Below are 18,560 nucleotides of genomic sequence, written 5' to 3'. Positions count from 1 at the left end.
TGGTTGCAGGAAGTTATATCAGAGAGTGAATACTGTCTAACTGGGTCTCAGGCAATGCTCCAGGACCAGATAGGAAAACACTCCTTGTAACTGTCAGCCCTTAGATAGACAAGATGCAGAGTCAGGGTGGATTGGGAAGAAGCTACATGGCTTTGGGGTTGCTTTTGTCCTGATATATAAAGCAGTAGTTTTCCCACTGGCACATCTATAATGCATTCCTTGCACACATTAAATGTTCCTAAGGAGGCACCGCTTCTGGTAGTTATTTGAACACATCTTGAGTGAAGAATAATTTTTTTTAGCAATGTCAACAACACTGCAAACACACTTATCTGACACATGGGTAGCTGTTTCTCCAGCTTTTGGCTCATCTGTCCTTGTGTGACTTGCCAAGGACTCCAACCTCATCTTCTCACCTCCAGTGACCTTGTGAAATTGTGACTGCCAGAGAAACCACAACTCATGGCATGTGAAACCAGACAATCTCTACTACTACTACTACTACATCTCATGATCCCTCTTATGCCCTGCTTTATCTCCAGATCAGCATGAATACATCCCATCATTCCACCTGTTATCTCTCCCTTTCCCTAGCTCCCCTCCAGCTTTTGCCTCTTATGGACAAGGAATACATACAAAGTAAGGGTGTATTCATTTCATCTTGCAGAGAGACATCTGACTTAGCAGCACTTCCCAGTACAGCTAGGCTGCAGCAACCTAAGCAGCAAGGTAAATTCAGCCTGGTTAGAGCTAGCTTGAGGCTTCAGCACTCCTGGACCATTTTTTCCCTCACTTCTTACCCACAATTTAGTTTCTGCTTGAACTCATCAAGCAGTACCCAGTGGATCTGCATGTTAATCAACAACAAGCAATAAATTAGGTACTGTTGATGAGATGGCATTTTTGTGCGGAGCCGAGACTGCAAACCCTGTAACACGGTATCGTGTCCACTTAGCACAGCATTCACAAATAACATTGAGAAAGGAGAAGAATAGTTAAAACATCATGCAGACTTTATCTTTTGTATCAGGTTCACAAGTAATCTAAGCAACTCTGATATGTATACCAGTTGATGATCTGTTCTGTTAGGTATAAACACTGCAAAACTCCTGCACTGGACTACTCATAACTGAAAAGCACAGAGAAATTAAATAGGGGTTGTCCTTATAAAACTGAGCCAGGCTTTGTGCCAGCTGACTCACAAGTAATGTTGGAAAGATTAAAATAACACATAATTGCACCAGCTCTCTAAATCTGACCAGGGCTCAGAGGATAAATGTCTTACCTCATTACGTTTAAATGCTCTATCTCAATCTGGTTTAAAACGGAGCAGGGGCTGTGAACTGCCAATCTGCTGTACGGTTAAGGGGACAGAAATACCACTGCAGATTGGGATGTAGGCTCCAGCAAAGAGCTGTGCTTAGTATCTGGCTTTCCTTTACAGTCCCCTGCTCCTCAGCTCACTTGCTTCCAAGGATCATCACTTCACCCAGTATGACTGTGTGTCAGCACCAGTTGAAATGATCCCTTTTCTCAAGAGACAGCATTTCTGTGCCTGAAGTGCAATGTTATTTATACTTTACAGACCACATTCTGGCTGCCCAGCTCGTGCTGATGGCTTCACCACTGAGGAGTACCAGCCAAAACAGCGGCTTGCCTATCTGAACCCTGCTCTCAGAGACAAGTCATGCACACTTCATTTGACTTTCAAGAAGGTGGAAGTCCCAGTCTGTATAAAGAACAGCCAGAGATAGCTGGTGTCAAATCAGAAAGCGTTTTGCTCCAGCAGGAAGAGTTCTTAAGGAGATAGTTTAAAATGGGACAGAAGCCCTATGAGAAGCCCCAGACAAAAAGTGGATCACTCATCTACATCTCTATTGATTCTGAATTACCGATGACGTATCTGGGACACATAACAAATGAGACCTTTGGGGCAATTATACAAGCAATATCAGCAAGCATTTAATGTAAGAATTAGCCTAAGACACCTGTGTGCCAAGTCTCCATTCTAACCCAGCAATGCTGCTCTGCATGGCTTTTCTGACAATTGCTTACCTCTTTTAACTTGTCCAGCTCATTTTGCAGTGTCTGCTTGGATACTTCCACCTCAATGATTTGCTGCCGAAGGACTTCATTTTCATCTTCTGCTTTAACTCGTTTCTCCTCCACACTCTCCAGCTCGTGGTGCAGTCTGACAGAAACATCTTTGGCTACCTGGTCAAAAGAGCACAAATGCATGAAGATCATCCATGAGGAGCAACAGCTACAGTATGTCTCCTACAGGAAGAAGCATATCACAGCCCTAGACAGCCAAGAGGTTTTTAATTCAATTATGACACTGTTGATGGAACACTCCAAGCCTTCCAAGTACCAAAATGAATATTCATTTCTAATAAAGGAATCCAGAATGAAAATATATTTGATTACCCATCTCCAGCTCCCTCTCCACATTATGCTAAGGCAATGTCATGAACAGCAGGAGGAAACAAGCAGACACCAAAGCCACCCATTAAAGTTCCAGCACATCACACAGATAAAGCCAAAGACAAGGAATTGTGCTGTAAAGCTGATGGGCCATCGATCAAAGCAAAGTGTGTGCAGCAGTCACAGCCACATGAACTTGCTGCTCTAGCAGCAATCACAACTAGGCAAGAGTGATATGAAAGCACAGAAATATATGCTAGCTTAGGTTTTATGAGTCCAGCCTAACAAGAATAGATATTTACTCCAAAAACATTTGTAAAGTTGATACATCTTACAACATGAGGAATTATGGAATTACAAGAAGTGAGTAATAAAAACACTCAATACCTCTTTCATTGAAATCTAGGTGCAAGATTACTACTGAGTAATGTATCATTGCTATTGTTATAAGGTTATAATTAAGTTTCCATCATAAAAGAAAAAATTAGATCTGACATTTTAAAAGGTTTGATGACTTGATATGTTACCCTCATTTCCACTGCTGACAGCAAATCATTCAGGTTTTAGAAGGTTTTATGTTTTGCATTTATAAGTACAATATTCTTAATAATTGTAGTTGCAAGCAGTCCTCTCTACAGATGATATTTTAAAAACAGCTGCAAGACAGTGATATCAAGAAAGATGAGTAAAGCTAGATAATAATCATATGTACACAAAGCTTTACTTTGTCTTGATGGAAGCATTTCTGAAAGATATAAAAACTGTTTCAGTATGAATATAATTTTTACAGGTATTTATGTTTGTAGGGAAAGGGCATTCTGATTCTCTGTCTGCCCTGCAAAAATATACACTCTGTTCCTGTTACAAGTAACTCACTAGACTAAGAAATGCAACTTAGACTATTTTTTTTCCAGTTACTTGGCATAAGCAAGAAATGAAAAGGAAGGAAACAGCATGAACTGGAAAAAGCATATCAGGTTTTGTTTGCACAGTATTGTAAAGTTAAGGTTTTCAGTAAATCAAGACCCTTTAAATCTTTCAAATGCAGAAATGTAACTTGACTGTATTTCTTTCATTTTGAATCTGAACATGTTTTTTTACTCACTGACACATCTTTTTATGGTGATGAGCTGAATATTTGTTCTCCACCACAGCAGAAAGAAATTGGTTGTGACGTTTGGAGAACTACTGCTTATTTCATGTGTCACCCTCACTTCCATTGCAGAGAGCCACATCACAGTCTGCTCTCTTTTGCTGTGAATATGAATCTCTCAACCCACCTTTAAATCTTGTTCCAGGCTCCTAATGAGCTCTCCATCCACATGGCCTGTTTGTGCAACTTTCAAGCTTTTCTGTTCTGCTTTCCTGAGACGATATTGCAGAATGCGGCAATTCTTGTTTGCCCGGTCCAGCTCTCGCCGGAGCTCCTGCAGCTGGTAAACATCTTCCTCTAAATAGCTGTCACGCATTTCTTCCATTTCAGCCCGAAGTTCATCCAGCTCATCCTGTGAGAAGTCAAAACAGTGCTCCATCATACCTCTAAATCTCACCCATGGGAGCAAAATAGGAAACATGCTTGCTAGGATACCACATTAATGAAATTATACAGATCGCAACATGCAGCTCCAGAAGTCACAGGAACAAAAGTTTTAACCCAACATTGAGTAATTATGCTGAACTAAATTAATGAATACTTGTCATATTTCTTTCAACTGCTTTGATGATTAAAAACAAACCAGATGCTCATGTCTCCTGAAACTGGTAACCTTCATTTTACAATCTCAAGTTAAAATTAAAACTGCACAATACTTTACCACCATTTGAACTGATTCCTTGCTTTACTTAGACTACAGTAGATCTACTTAAGGTACCTCAACATCTCTGTGTGGTATGCCTTTTTAACAATGAACACCTCCTAAAAATGAAATTTTTAGGGGAAAAAAAAGTGCCTTACTTGAAATACTGAAATGCTCCATATGGAAACGCTGTCCCATCTGAGCCTAACATTGTGCACTGGCTTAATGACACGTGGATTGTGTGCAGGAGAAAGTGGGGTTTTGTTGTGTGCACACACATCCCAGTAATAGTACCACAGGAACAAAACAAAACCTGTGCCCAGGGGAATAACCTGCTCATTCTTTCCTGGGCATCATGAACTGTCGCAGTTCCACGTTGTACCATGTGTAGCACTTGCTCTCTAAAGTCAGATTAAAGATTAATGGCTGAACAGGATAAGCTCTATCATTGCCGTTTGTTTAATATCTGCGTGACTGAAGCTCCAAAGCTAGAACCATCTAGAACTGTCTTCCAGGCAGAGGGGTACAAAGTATTAAACTACTGTACGAGAGAAAAAAATATATGATTCTACAAACTGAACAAAGTTGAGAGGAAAAAAGTCAAGAAAAATAGGCAGGAGGAGAATAATTGAAATTAACTAATAATTTTTAATTGGTTTCTTTAAAATTGCATTTGATATTATAAAGACCAAATTTTCTGTGGAAAACTTTGCTTAAATAAGATTCCAGGAGAACTTGTACTGGGGCTAGCTGCACTGTGATCCCACTTCAGATCTGCAAATCACTCTTGAAATACCAAGGATGGCTGGAGATTATTTCACACTTGAAATTCCAAGGGTGGCCAGAGAATATTTCACACTTTTCTCAGATGGAGAGGGCACTGCTATGAGGTCAGTACCCTTGACAAAGCACCCTATGCCCCTGGCTGAACCATCCCTGTCCAGTGCCTGCAAGAACACATCTGCCCACACTCTCCTGGCAGTCCTCTCAACCATTCCCCCTTCCCATGGCATAACAAGACTGACATGTTAATCTTGCTTCATTTGAGCTTTGATAACAAATGCAGGGCAGATCTTGTCCCTGAGCACAGTCCTGACCAAAGGAAGATGGGTAGATGTGTTCTTTAGCCTTGTCAGTTATGTTAGAATTACAGTGTTACTCTTACCAAAATCCCATCCATGTAGAAATTCTCCAGTATTTATACAGCTATGGTTTAATTTCAATTAGTTGAGCCAGCATAAATTTTGGGTATGCACAAGGCTGGTTATTTCCAAAATTACAGCTCTGGGCTCACCAGTGAGGCTTTGCTCCACCAGTAGAGCCCACTCAGGACCCTACACTATTCTCCCCAGATGATCTGAAAGAACAGAGAAGTTTTCTCACAAGCCCACTACGTCACTGTATATTCTCAATATATTCAGATTTCTGCTGTAGGAGCATCCTATCCCACAGTCTCTCTGGGACAGGTGCAGAATCAGGGTATTTGTGTGGATGGACAAACTCAAGGGTTACTTCCCAGTAAGCTGGATCATGCTCACACCATACACTGCCTGAAAAGGAGTAGTGTAAGCACAGTCATTGAGGTTACCCTTGCAGCAATACATCCTCAGAAGTCCTAAATACATTAATTAAGTACAAACAGCTGACTTCAACTAAACAAATGAGCTCTGTAGACCAAACACAGCAGGATTATTTCAAAATAATTTAGGATCCAGGCTCTATCTACTCCTCCTCAGGACACAGACAAATACTCTGGCCAGTTTACAGCTGCCGCAGTGGTGAAGTTTTGAGAAATGATGTATATTTTTAAAAACATAGCAATGCATGCTTGATTGGATTGGGAACGAGACCTGCTTTTCTTTTCTGAGTACACACTTATCACTATGCTTCACATTTATAGACACTTTCAAGAGGTAAAGTAAAAGTTTACCCAGTGAAGATAAGAGATGCAGAAGAAAATGTCAAGGTTTTAGAAACTGATTAGAGAGTAGCAGTAGCTTTTGAACCTAAGAAAAGGAGTACACTTGTGTATTATCAGATTATTAACGAGATATTTTGGCTAAAAGACTCATACCAAAAGTAGAGTCTTTACCAGTCAGAGCTAACACAGCCCTATGGAATGAACAGGACCAGAGTTATTTCTTAAGGGTTGTCTGCAGACTCAGGTGTTGCATTTACCCCAACTAGATTTGAGTTCAATTAACTTTTTAATGTCATCTTCAGAATGCTAATGTTAGATTAGTAATCTGGTTGTAAATTAAAATTTTGAAACACAAATCCACAATAAAGAAAAACAACTGCCATCAACAAATTAATGGGATCTGGTTTATAATCTGCTGTTTACATTTAAGAATTAAGCAATGGCTTTCATGTATAAAGTAGCATGCAATTATGTCATTGCTCATCTCTTAAACTTCCTTCATATCTTTATCAGGTTTTGTTGGTAGTAAATTTTGTTGATTTCTAAAGACAAATAATAAACAATATTTGATTTCAAAGCATTTATTGCAACCAAATTTGGAAAGTGAACCTCACATTTTAAACAACCCAATCCCTGAAACACTCAGCCCATTGAAACTGAATATTTCCAAATCCCGTCTATGGGCATGGGAGTTCTCCCAGCTGTAAAAGTCACTGTCTCGGTTGGAGACTTCAATCCAATGTCTTTCCTCACACCAAAGAAATTCCCCAAAGAGTTGCAAGCATTGGTGTCAGCTATGTTCCAGGAGATAGAACTGTCTTTAACCTCCTGGTAAACCAATGTTTTCTCAATCTCTCTTATCAGCACAACTATGACTTTGCAAGTCAGTGTTGTGGGGTTTTATTTTATTTGTTCGGTTGTTTGGTTGTATTTCTGTTTTGGGTTTTTTGGTTTGGTTTGTTTTTGGGGTTTTTTTTTTTTTTTTGGTGCTGTGGTTGCCTCTGGTTTTGGTTGAAAATACAGGGTTTGCTTTTCTCTAGTGTAATTTTGCAGATAAATTAAAATTTAGAATACAATGAAGGAGGCTGTACTTTAAAATCTCACACAGTTCTCCTCTCTGATATTTTTTGACTGACACAGATTCTTTTCCACAATTAATTTATTTTCTAATCTCAAAATTTTCACATAGAAATCAAATTGTGTCCTGACTTCTTGTATTTAGAGATACAGCACCCTTTGGATGAGCTTTAAAACAAGGCAACATGAGGCCACAAAGAGTTTTGACTGTATAAGGAGCAGAAACCTCACTGTACAGGCTGCATGCAGCATCAGCCCATATTCTGCTGTATTGCTGCAGCGCTTGGAGCTTGAACCTATGCAGTGTGTCCAGCCCAGAGAGGAAAAGAACCAGATTAAATCAGACAGATTAAATATTTTTGAATAGCAACATGAAGTCCTATTTTTATATAATAAATATATAGAGAGGAGCATGTCACCTCTGGAAAATCTGGCTCAGATTTTGTATGTCAGTCAGCACACAATTATAGTTACTGGGATAACCTTTAACTAAACCATAAAAGTTTAACTTTAGCAACAATAAAGACACAATCTTGCTTTCAATACCGGCCACAAGGCCAGTGACAAGGGTGTAGATGCTCTCATTTCTTGACAGTTTATTCTCCTTGACAAGTAGTTGTGATTCTGCTGTGGACACTGAAACTGTATGGTTACAGATCCTAAGTCGGAGCTGTTACAATTGCACCTGGAAAATTAGAACAGCTTTAACTCCTCTTCTAAAGTGATCCATGCACAGAAAATGAAGGAAGCTAAGTTAAAGACCCATGGAAGGGGAAATTACAGCTGAAACTATGATGGTACTACTTACTAAACTGTCAAACCACTGTTTTGAAGGAAAACATGTAAATCATTTGTGAAATCAAAGGTAAATGCAGCAAAGCCAAAATTCTCAGCGTGGTGGTTTGCAAAAAGGGATGCTCTGGCTGCAAGGCAGATGGAAAAAACAGATAAGCCAAACCCTTGACTTTATTAAAATCTATTGTTCTTACTACTGTTATTATTGTGAGATAGAATTAAAGCTCTTTCTCTCAGGAGGTATGGAGCTTCATACTGTAGACTCTAATATTGTAAAACTGAAGAAAGAGATCAGAATAGGCACTTAAAAGTAATTAAAATAAACAGGCAAGAAAGCAGCCATCCCTCTTTGTTCACCTACAAATGGAGAGCTGCTCCCTTCCTTAAACAGGGAGGACCAGCTCCAGCACTCCAAAGTGGCAATTGAAATTGGGAGGTTAAGTGCTGGCATCAGAAGCTTCACTTTGCTCTGCATTCCTGAAGGGGATGAAAGCCTTCTCTTGATCCCTTTTAATTTAATGGTAATTATGCTATTACTTTCAGTAAAAACAGCACGAGGCAGAGAGTCCTGCAAGAAGGAATATTGTTTAGGAAAAGATAAACTGCTTTTCTTTCCCTATGTCACTCTGGTCACCAGAAAAAAATGAATGGAAGTGTGTTTTCTAACTGGCAGCTCTTTCGAAATTTGCAGTAGAAATCCAAGTTGCTCCAGCTCCTGAGCCTTTCAACTTAAGGTTTTGCTTGGCCAAAATGAGTTCCTAAAGGCCAGCTCCTTGGGGTCTAATAGGAACTACCCATCTGAGAGTCACAGAGTGGCTGTATGGACACAGGGCCACACGCAAACAGCCGCTCTATTTGCGGGAGTCCCGAGACTGCAGTGCAAAAGCAACAGAATTAGGATTCCCCGTTTGCCTGTCAGTGTGCCAAGCCAGTGTGAACTGGCTGAGAAGGGGAAAGCATTGTGTGCAACTTCCATCACTGTGTAGCCCAAATACATACTGATAGGTCATTTTCTGTCTGTACTGTGCAAATTAAACACTTGCCTGTCAGAAGAGAAGCCATTATCTCATTAATACCCTTACTGATGTCATGCTTGTTTATTATTGATTTAATTATAATGAAGTATAATTAAGAACAAATTATACGAATATGCCTTGTTTATGATTCTTAACAAAAAAAAAAAAAAAAAAAGAGAGAGAGAAAGAGAAAAGGTCAGGCCATGCAGCTATTACACTGAGTAACCCATACTCATCTGAGTCATTCTCACTGAAATGACCAGGAAAACTTGCATAACTTATGGGCTCTGTCTACCCAGTCAGTCTGGCTATGATCTGTAATAAGGTTTAAAATGAATTTTCCAATCATCTCCACCAACTGTACACTCATTCTGTCCACAGAGCATGCAAGAAATTGATTCCTTCTGAAATAAAACATAGACTTACACTCTGTAGGTGCATCAAGATGCACTCCAAGCATGCTTCAAATGTGCCCCATTACTTGAGTCCTCCGGACAGCTTTAAAACATATGCATGATGGGGATATTTATTCAAGGTGCCAGACTAAATGCAGTCCAAAGCAAGACCACTAAACTGCATACAAATATGAAGGGTCATCTTCACCACTTGCATTTAGGTCAGCCTACTGATCTACCTTCACTGAGATAAATTACCACCTAAAATAAAAAAGCTCTTATCTCAGAGTCTGAGCCACTAAATAGTGGAACACAACCATGAGCCAAAGAAAACTTGGAAATTATTATTAGGGAAAAATTACATGAAAAAAAAAACAGCATAAAAGACATATGAATACTGAATTCATTACTCTGTGAATACAGTTACACACTCTGGCAAAGTCTTTAGGCTCCAGTGAGCTAAAACACATCAGTGTCCAGAAGTGATATATTAAATTGAAAATACCTGCAAACTAGGAACACATAAAATCAATAAATTGTATAGTATTTAAGAATATGCAAACGAATGAGGAAATTCAATTGTCTGTGTAAAAAATGTTTATTAATTTACCCAAAAGTCATATTTATAGATTTTGACAGTACTGTTCTCTAAATAGAATGTTATTTAATATACATTTAACCAAATGAGGGGAGAGTGGGGAAGGGAGGTAGAGTGGAAATTACAGTGGGTAGCTGCTATTGCACTGGCAAATCCAGAGCTTCTAGAAAATCCTTGATAAATCTAAGATTCATGAACTGTGATTTTACATAATCTCTGTTTTCATGTTTTAAATATCTCAAACCGTCTATATGTAGGAGATGCTGCTGCTGCTGCTAAGGAATATACACATCCCCCATAGCACTTCACAGCAGAACTGCAGCAGGGATAAATATGTTCTGAAAGGCTTTGATTGGGAAGAAAGCAACAACCATTATTTTTGCCTCTTGCAAAATATGTTAATGAACCCAAAGTCCCTGGGCCCCTGATGTTATTATTTAGCTCTCAAATCAGACTACTTTACAAGTCATGCACCAATCCAACGTGGTTTGAAGCTTGTGCACAAACCAAGATGTGAACTGAAAAGTCATAGGACCGTGAACACCTGTTGACTTCAGGGCTGGTTTGACTTTGCAGGATCTGAGAGCAGCATCTGGCAGCTTTTCTGCCTCATTCAAGCATTAGCCACGTATTGTTTCCACACATATCCTTGACTGGGGCTGATGAAGCTGTTGGAGCACTCATCAATGGCAAAGTCGATAGCATTTCTTGACGGCCACTGAGGCAAACTATTGCCAGGGACTCAGCTGGAGATAGCAAGGCACATGGCCTTGCTATTCTTCCCCCAAAGTGACATCCTCCCCGGCAGCTGACCGTCCCTCCGGCTGAGCCCAGCCACGTGCGGTTAGTGCCACGGGCAGGGTTATCACCTCCCATTCTCTCCGGGGCCACCACTCTCCAGGTGGGAAAAGCAGCATGTCAAGCAGAGATGTGCGATGAGCTTTATTTTGCTAACCCTGGTAACCTTCACTAAACGGAAAAAAAACTGGTGCCATCAGCGTGCATCATTTTTGCTCTGCAAAACCCTTTGACATCCACAAATCCCGGCAGGTTAATAAAAGAAGTGGTGGAATTACTCCCCCTGAGTTCAGCGCAAGGCTGCAACTCAAAGAGCTACAGTTTCAAGTGAGTAAAAAAATACAATGTAACCTCATATGACACACATTGTGATTTCAAACAAAAATGAACGTAATTTAGATGCATCAGAGTGGAATACAGGGCCTGGAGAGGTCCCTCAGTCAATTTATATCCAGAATATGTCACAGTTAGAAATGAATACAGAGAGAAAAAAAAAGAGACAGCAAGACAAAAAAGACAGTTGTCTAATAAATCCAAGATAGCATATTTTCTGTGCTAATCCACACTGCAGCAGCATTTCCAGCATATTGAACTTGTACCAACACAGGCACAAAGAGAAGGGCAGGTAAGAAAAGCACAGCAAGCACCAGTTTTATTTTAAGGGCTGCAGGAAGTGTCATGCCTCATGTAGGAGGCTGCTTTTCACATTACGGCCATGAAGGGTGCAAAGAGAAAAGGGGCGTGTGCTGTGACTAAAACTTTGCTGCTGTTTCTGCTAGCACATTTATTTAATTAACACAGTCTAAATTAAAGTTGGGCTGAGACAAAGAAAAAACATGTCTAATTGCAAAAATTTGGACCCTCTTCCTTAAGATTCCTCTCAGAGGGCTCTACACCACAAAAGGCTTCTTTCCAAGTTTCCCAAGGACTTGCATAGTGAATGACACTTCTCCATGTGCTGGACATTTAAAGCAAACTTGAAAATCAACCACTTTGTGTGGGCAGTGTTTTGCTACTACTAACAGGACTGACTAGCAATAACTAAAATTTTGTCTACTACCAAGGGTCTCCTGGTCCTGCAGAGTCAGGCACCATGACAAAACTTCTCTTTTTAGACATCAACAACTAAGTGATATATTTTAAAAATGCTGCTGTAGTATTACAGTCTTTCCCCACAGATAGCTGAAAAAAGGTCATGCAAGGAATACATGAAACTGAAATCAAGGATGAAACTTCACAGAAGTAGTAGAAGAGAGGCTTCTCAATGTAAACACATCTTCTCATACACTTCACCTACAGGCTTAGCTTTGCAGCTACTAAGCTATGGCTAGAGCCAAATTCTTATCTAGAGTAAAGTCTTGGAAATATGTATGTTTCCAAGGTGGAAACTTGACACCAAGTTAAAATCTGGCTCATGGTATAAGAAGTCTGAGATGTTTGCAGAGCAGCAGCTTGCTCTGCATTCTGGGAAACTTTCTAGTACTTAGTATGTAGAAACAAAAACAAATTACTGTGTTTGTTTTGTTTTTTTTTTCTTTCTGATAACACTTTAATCTCTAGCAATCTTTAGTACTAAGTCTCTGTGTGTGTGTATCTTCTATAACCTGTTACAGACACATGAAAGATACATGAAAGACCTTCCTACCTGAAAGATAAAATTCCCTGATAAAGACTTTATTAAGTGCACTTAGGGCTGCACTCCAGCTGCAGGGAGGGATAAGGAGGAGTGAAAACCACAAAATTTGGCTTGTGGCCAAGCTCAGGAAATTAACTTTTTTTTTTTGATTTATCTAATCATATGTCTATTTACAATTGACAGCATCCCTGTTATCCCTTAGCCCCCTCTGGAGAAACACAGCTCACTCTAATGCCAACCAAGAGGACTGCATTGTAAAAAACACATGGAACATACCCACAAGTAAACAACTCAGACAGTGATGTGGTTTTAATTTGCAGACTTTTTTATAGTTTTTCCTAGGAAAGACAAATGGGATTTGGGAATTCTGTTAATTTTTGCACCACTGGGCTGTTTCCAACCATTTTGAGAGAGGAGCAGAACTAAGACCTCACACACCAAGGTGGCCAAGCAAAGCAGACAATGTACTTATTTCCCTCAGAAGAGGCAAAAGTGTTAGGTCATGGCTTTCCAGGTACCAGGACACACCCACCAAAGAAACCAGTCTGTATCATCCTACCAGACTCAGAAATACTTTTAACATGATAAAGTCACAATCTGAATCAAAAAAAGTGTGAGGAAACAATTGTTGTAGATGATGAAGACATCAAGGTGAAAGATCTGAAGGCATTGCTGCACAGGGTGAAAAATTTGGAATGAAGCAGAATAAAGTTCTTCACCTAAGACTTGCCATTGCCAACTAGGTCCCATGATCCCTAGGGCTCCTCAGATGGGACACACTAACAAGGGTCTGTCCTAGACAATTCAGACACACTCTTTTTTTTTGCCAGTTTCCCATAGTTAAAAATCACTTTCAGTATAAAGAAAGAGAGCTTGACACACACTTTGTAATGGGTGTAAGTATATAATACTCATATACTTGTTCAAATCCTGTAATGCAAAGAGATGCTCTTGGACTTCATGACTTTTAATGGCAGTGCCAGTTAGCTACTCCTTAAGCGATTCCCATTATCAATTCTGATTTCATTACATCTCCTCTTGCTTCTAGGCTGTCAAATAAAACAGAAGCTTGTGATAAAGGTTCTCTGTGCTGCTCATCTTTTTATAGACTATTACATTTCCCTACCACATTCGAGTTTCCCATCCAATGAGTGCTATAAAAGCTTTGCTATGAGCCAATAATTTTTATTGGTCTGGTTTTGTATTATCCTTTTCTAGATGACCAGCAGTGCCCACAGTATTTCAGGTACACTCACTGACTTGTGTAACAGCTACAGTTCTATAAAGTATTGCAAGATTTTTTTAGTTAGTCTTTGTTCAGTTCCCACTGTAATCCAACAATTTTTGCAGATTTTCCTTTCTCCTTTTCTCATGATGCTCCTGAGTTAACACAACACATTCAAAAAGAAAAGTGCATACTTATTCCCTCCAAGTACTTAAGATTTTGAATATTAAGATTTATTTGCCATCCTCTGCCTTCATTTTTCACACGTTCCTCAGGGGTTAACTTCATGATTAAGTTCTGTCTGATCTTTGCTAGACTTTACTTAAGCTAGAAACATTTAAAGTAATCTGAAATTTTTGCTGTATCATTGCTTGTTCCTTTTTCCAGTTCACTAAGCAGCACCAGACCTGGCAAAGAACCTTGCAGCACCCCTGCTGCTACCCTTTTGTTGTGCTGAATATTGTTTCATGTACCTTAGCCAAAACCCCTTAACGAGCCTAGCCTGTATCTTTATCACTCTCCTTTCCCAAGGTTATACACAAAACTCCAGCTCTTGTTCGAGTAAGAATGCTAGATCTACATGGATTTCCATGGTTATTTTGCTTGACAACAGGGTGTTCTCAATATCAGGGAACAAAGATTGTTTTCACCAGAGGCAGAATCAAACAGTGGCTGTGGTTACAGGATTATCTCAGTTTATCTTATTTATAGATCTTTATGGATGTAGCTTCTTTGCTCTGCCAAAAGGTCAGATTGTAAGTCCAAGTCCAACTAAAGGTTCCCACAGGTCAACCCGGCTCAGAGCTCGCCTGAATTTAGCTTTCCTATTTCTCCGAGGATGGATTCATACTGATTCCTACTTTTCTACCTGTACAAGGATGAAATGACACTTCTTTTTCTTGCTGCTCTTGTTGTTCCCTTAGTACTTCTCAGCGAGTGGCTTCACTTTCCAGAGATAAAGTAACGCAATAAGCAGAGCACATAATGCTGTCATCCTTTCCACATCAAATGAGGGAACCTGTTCCTTTGGCTTTTCCTAAAGGGTGATACTGAGGAAATCAGTTCCTGGAAAGCAAAGTTCTGCTAACCAGTAGAATGTTTGCAGTGCTTTAGAAAGAGTCGGAGTTTGCTGAGCTACCACCACGTCAACCAAACGCAACACTGCCACGGTACATGTTGCATCGGACTGACGTTCATCCAGCGCCCACAAATCGGGCTTTGCAGGAGCCCCGATCATACGCTTAAATCCCTTAACTGTCCTTAAGCCGTGCCGCGGTCCCGCTTCGTGGGGGCGGGGGAAGAGGGGGCCGAGGCACCCGGCTTGTTCTCCCTGCCCCTATTTCTCTCCTGCGGGTAAAACTTGGCATTTGGTCCAGCGGGGGCGGGGGTCCCATGGGAGGTGACTCCAGGCAGCGCGAATATTCTTCCCCCCTTCCAAGCGCGGTCCCCTCATTTCCGAGCAGGAGGGGGCCGCATTTCTACCGCTGCCGCCTCCCCCCTGCCCTTCCCTTCCCCGCCGAGGCCGAGCTCCGCGGGCGATGCTCACCTTGAGGTACTCGTTCTCCGAGCGCAGCTCCTCCACCTCTCGCTGCAGCTCCTCCGGGGCCGCCAGCGGCGGCTCCCCGCGACTCGGGGCTCGCCCCCCGCCCGTGGCCGCAGGTAGCACATCCCCGCGGGAGCCGAGGGCCGGCGGTGCTCCGCGCCCGGGGCCGGGGCCGTGGCCGGTTCGGGGCTGCTCGGCGGCGGGATGCGCGGCGGGATGAGCGGCGGGCGGCTCCCGCTCGCGGTCGCTGGAGCCGGTGCCGGACTCGGCGTCGCTGCTGGCGGCCGGGGCCAGGCGCTGCTCGTCGGAGAGCGGCTCGGAGGGGCAGTCGGAGAGGTCGGAGCTGCTGTCCGTGTGGCCGACGCGGGCCAGCGCCGCCGCCGCATGGCCGCTGCCCGCCGCGGCTCCCCGCTTCGCCTTCCTGCCCTTGCCGGGCGGCGGGGCCGCCTCCCCGCCGGGCTGACGCCCCGCGCCCCGGCCGCCGGGCCCCGGCTCCGGACCGCGGGCTGCCCGCTTGGCGCAGGGGCCGGCCTTGGCGCCCGCCCTGCCGACGGCGGTGACGGTGGCGGCGGCCGCCTTGCCCCCCGGAGCGGCGGGGCGGCGGGAGAGGCGGCCCGGCGCCGCCAGGAGCCCCGCGGAGGGCTGGTGGACGCCCGGGTGCGGCGACGAGGGCGCCCGGGCGGGGAGGCCGGGGGACTTTGGGGGCGCGGGCGGAGGCTTGGCGGCGGCGCGGGCGTGCAGGTCCTTGAGGAAGGGTCTGGCGGGCGACGGGGCGCGGTGCAGCCGCTTCTTCTCGGCGTGCGGGTGGTGGTGGCCGGGCGAAGGCGGCGGCGGCCGCAGCGCGTCGCCGGGCCCCGGGCCGGGGCCGTTCAGCGCCTCCATGGCGCGGGCCGGGGGCGGCGGGGCGGCAGCGGCGGCCGCGGGGGCGCCCGGCGGCGGCAGGAGCGGCGGTCCCCGCGGGGCGCGGCGACAGGACGGGCAGCCTCCTCCAGCCTCCCTGCTCGCTCTCTCATCACTTCTGCTTCTCCCAGCCACAGCCCTCACACTTTTCTTTCTCGATCCCCCTCTTCCTCCCCCCCCCACCCCCACCTTCTCCTCCTCCTCGCCGCTCTCTCCCGAGCACTGATTTGTTTCAATAAATCGAGCCCAAATCCCCCGGTGGCAGCCGTCTCCTCCTCCTCCTTCCCCTCCTTCTTATTCCCCTCCCGCTCGCTCCCCTCTCCGCCTGGCTCAGCTTGATGCTGCTCAAGTTGTGATGCAGCCCAAAAAACCGATCCTTCTCACCCCAGTCCGAGGCAAAGCCGTCAAAGCCGTGTTTTCCCGGCTTCCTTCGCCTCCACTTGCAAGCCCCCCGCTCAGCCCACCGGCGCCGCTAACCCCATCACTGCCCCGGCTCCAGCCGCCGCCTCCGCCCGGCTCCTGAAATAGCCCCGCGGCTGCCGGGGCCGCTCCGACTCGGCGCTGCCCGCCCGTGCGCAGGATCCGCCCCCTCTTGTCAACCAGCCAGGCAGCTCTCCTCCCGCCCGGCAAACTACTTTCCTCGCACGCTTTATTATAGGTTCGCCTCTGCCAGCCTCTTCCTATCAGAAAGCCTCATTTAGGGAGAAATTTTGATTTCCCAGTCATGAGCTATATAGCGTTGCCCGTTTTGGTTGTTTTGGTCTTTTTTCTCCCGAGCTAAGACTTCATGGAAACGCTCTCTCCAGGGACTGGCAGCAACAAAACAACAGCCACCGCATTATCTCCCTGCTCAAGGCAGATACAGGTTCACCTAGAGGCAGAGCCGAGTATCTGAGGATATCAGCAAGTTCCTGGCTCTGGCTGAACTACAAAAGGCACGGACACGTCTTTTTGGAGTACGAGGATATGAAATTGCAGCCCTTACATTTGCAAAGCACCCGGAGAGTAAATGAAAGGGAGGAGAGGCTAGGGCGTGGGAAAGAGCCTTAATGGGGAGAGCAGAGCAGCACCAGCCGGGATGTTTCCGATTCCGGACTCCAAGGTCCGCTGCGACACAGCGGACCTTGGAGTAGCCTTATCTTGTCAGACGAAAGTAAATGCGTGCTTAGCTTCTGAAGTCCTTGGGAGGCGCGGATCATCCACGTCTGGATGTCAGGGACTGCAGCGCGCTCGGGGGAGAAGAGTCTCGGACGTTTTGGGGGGGATGGGAGGGTGGAGGGGCGCTCCAGGTCCCCCGCTCTGCTCATCTGGGCTCAAGGCATTACCCCTAAAGGCAAAACCCCCAAGGTCTGCTGGAGCCTGAGGGCAGCGGGCTCCGCAGGGCGGGTGGCCAAGGCGGGCTGCTGTTGCCGGCAGTGCCAGGCCGGTGCTGGGGTCAGGTCGCGTTGCCTAGGGAAGAGAGAGGACCGCTCGGGCATCCCCCGCTCCTTTCTCCCGGTAAACGAGGGGAACACCGATTTATCCTGCGGGATAGCGCTGCTGCATGAGTATGCAACAGGTAGTCCTTATTTTGTAAAGGCTGCAAAGGTGAAAAAAATATCATCCAAATCAGAGATGTATTTACAGGTCTCCAGGAATTGGGAGCAGCTCCACGACAGAGCCCCGGGCAGCCGGCGTGGGCAGCGCCAGCCGGTAGAGCGGTGATGGGAGGGATGGGACAGGGGGCGAGGGCGGCCCCGGGAGAAGCCGGGGCTTGGAGCGGCAGCGGAGGGGGAGGAGGAGGCCAGGTCCCTCCCCGTCCTCGGAGGACAGAGGTCCTCGACAGGGCGGTGTGGTCCTTCCGCGAGGGGGCAGACGATGAAAGCTCTGCTCCGGGGCACCCAGCGGTGATGCCATGCTGTGTTGGGTGGTTTTTTTAATCTCTTGAAAATTCCACTTCTGTTAGTGCTCTTTATTTTCCACCCGTTGGCCTCGCTGCCAGACGGCTATGTTCCCGCATCCAAATGTGCCTTCCAGGTCACACGGCAAAGTACCTATTGTGGCAAAGATGCCACTGGCTGCTGCCGGTATGTACATCTACTACAGCTACCGGCAGGCCTTCGTGGGGCCAAGTCCTTTAAAAAATATAGAAAACACTTTGAGGAGAGTCAAACACAACAAACACACTCGCAGGTGTAAGTACCCTTATTCTCACTCCATGTAAAACATCAGTAATTTACTTGTTTGTGTGAGACAATCACTGTCTATCACTTCTATAGAAGCACTATGAAGCGGCTCAGTTGATCTAGAAAAATGGCGTATAAAATACAAACTACTGTTACATTTTAATGGCATAGCATTTCTATCAGGCCACTACATATTATCAGTGTTCCCTAGCTGTTGTGCTCTTAGCTATGTTTTTGGGGTTTTTTAAAATTATTAATTTTTTTTCAGTTC

The 18,560-nt window shown here is 44.6% G+C and overlaps 1 protein-coding gene across 11 annotated transcripts in view; it reads right to left on the bottom strand.

Annotated features, from left to right (window-relative positions):
- Positions 1-16,504, bottom strand: part of MTCL1 (microtubule crosslinking factor 1) — a 104,759-nt gene extending 88,255 nt beyond the window's left edge. For 7 of the 11 annotated variants that reach the window (XM_068192060.1, XM_068192022.1, XM_068192034.1 and 4 more), the window contains exons 1-3: positions 15,228-16,504; positions 3,705-3,929; positions 2,056-2,214 (exon numbers count right to left, since the gene is read on the bottom strand). In XM_068192060.1, the coding sequence (XP_068048161.1) occupies positions 2,056-2,214; positions 3,705-3,929; positions 15,228-16,106 (1,263 nt within the window). In that variant the 5' untranslated portion in view covers positions 16,107-16,504. The remainder of the gene's footprint in view (positions 1-2,055; positions 2,215-3,704; positions 3,930-15,227) is intronic. The other 4 variants (XM_068192079.1, XM_068192024.1, XM_068192086.1 and 1 more) reach the window with 1 other exon arrangement.
- Between the last annotated feature and the right edge of the window lie 2,056 nt (positions 16,505-18,560).

The sequence above is a fragment of the Anomalospiza imberbis genome, chromosome 1, assembly GCF_031753505.1.
Source record: "Anomalospiza imberbis isolate Cuckoo-Finch-1a 21T00152 chromosome 1, ASM3175350v1, whole genome shotgun sequence".
In the NCBI taxonomy this organism is placed as follows: domain Eukaryota; kingdom Metazoa; phylum Chordata; class Aves; order Passeriformes; family Viduidae; genus Anomalospiza; species Anomalospiza imberbis.
This window is presented reverse-complemented; position numbering and strand designations above follow the sequence as displayed.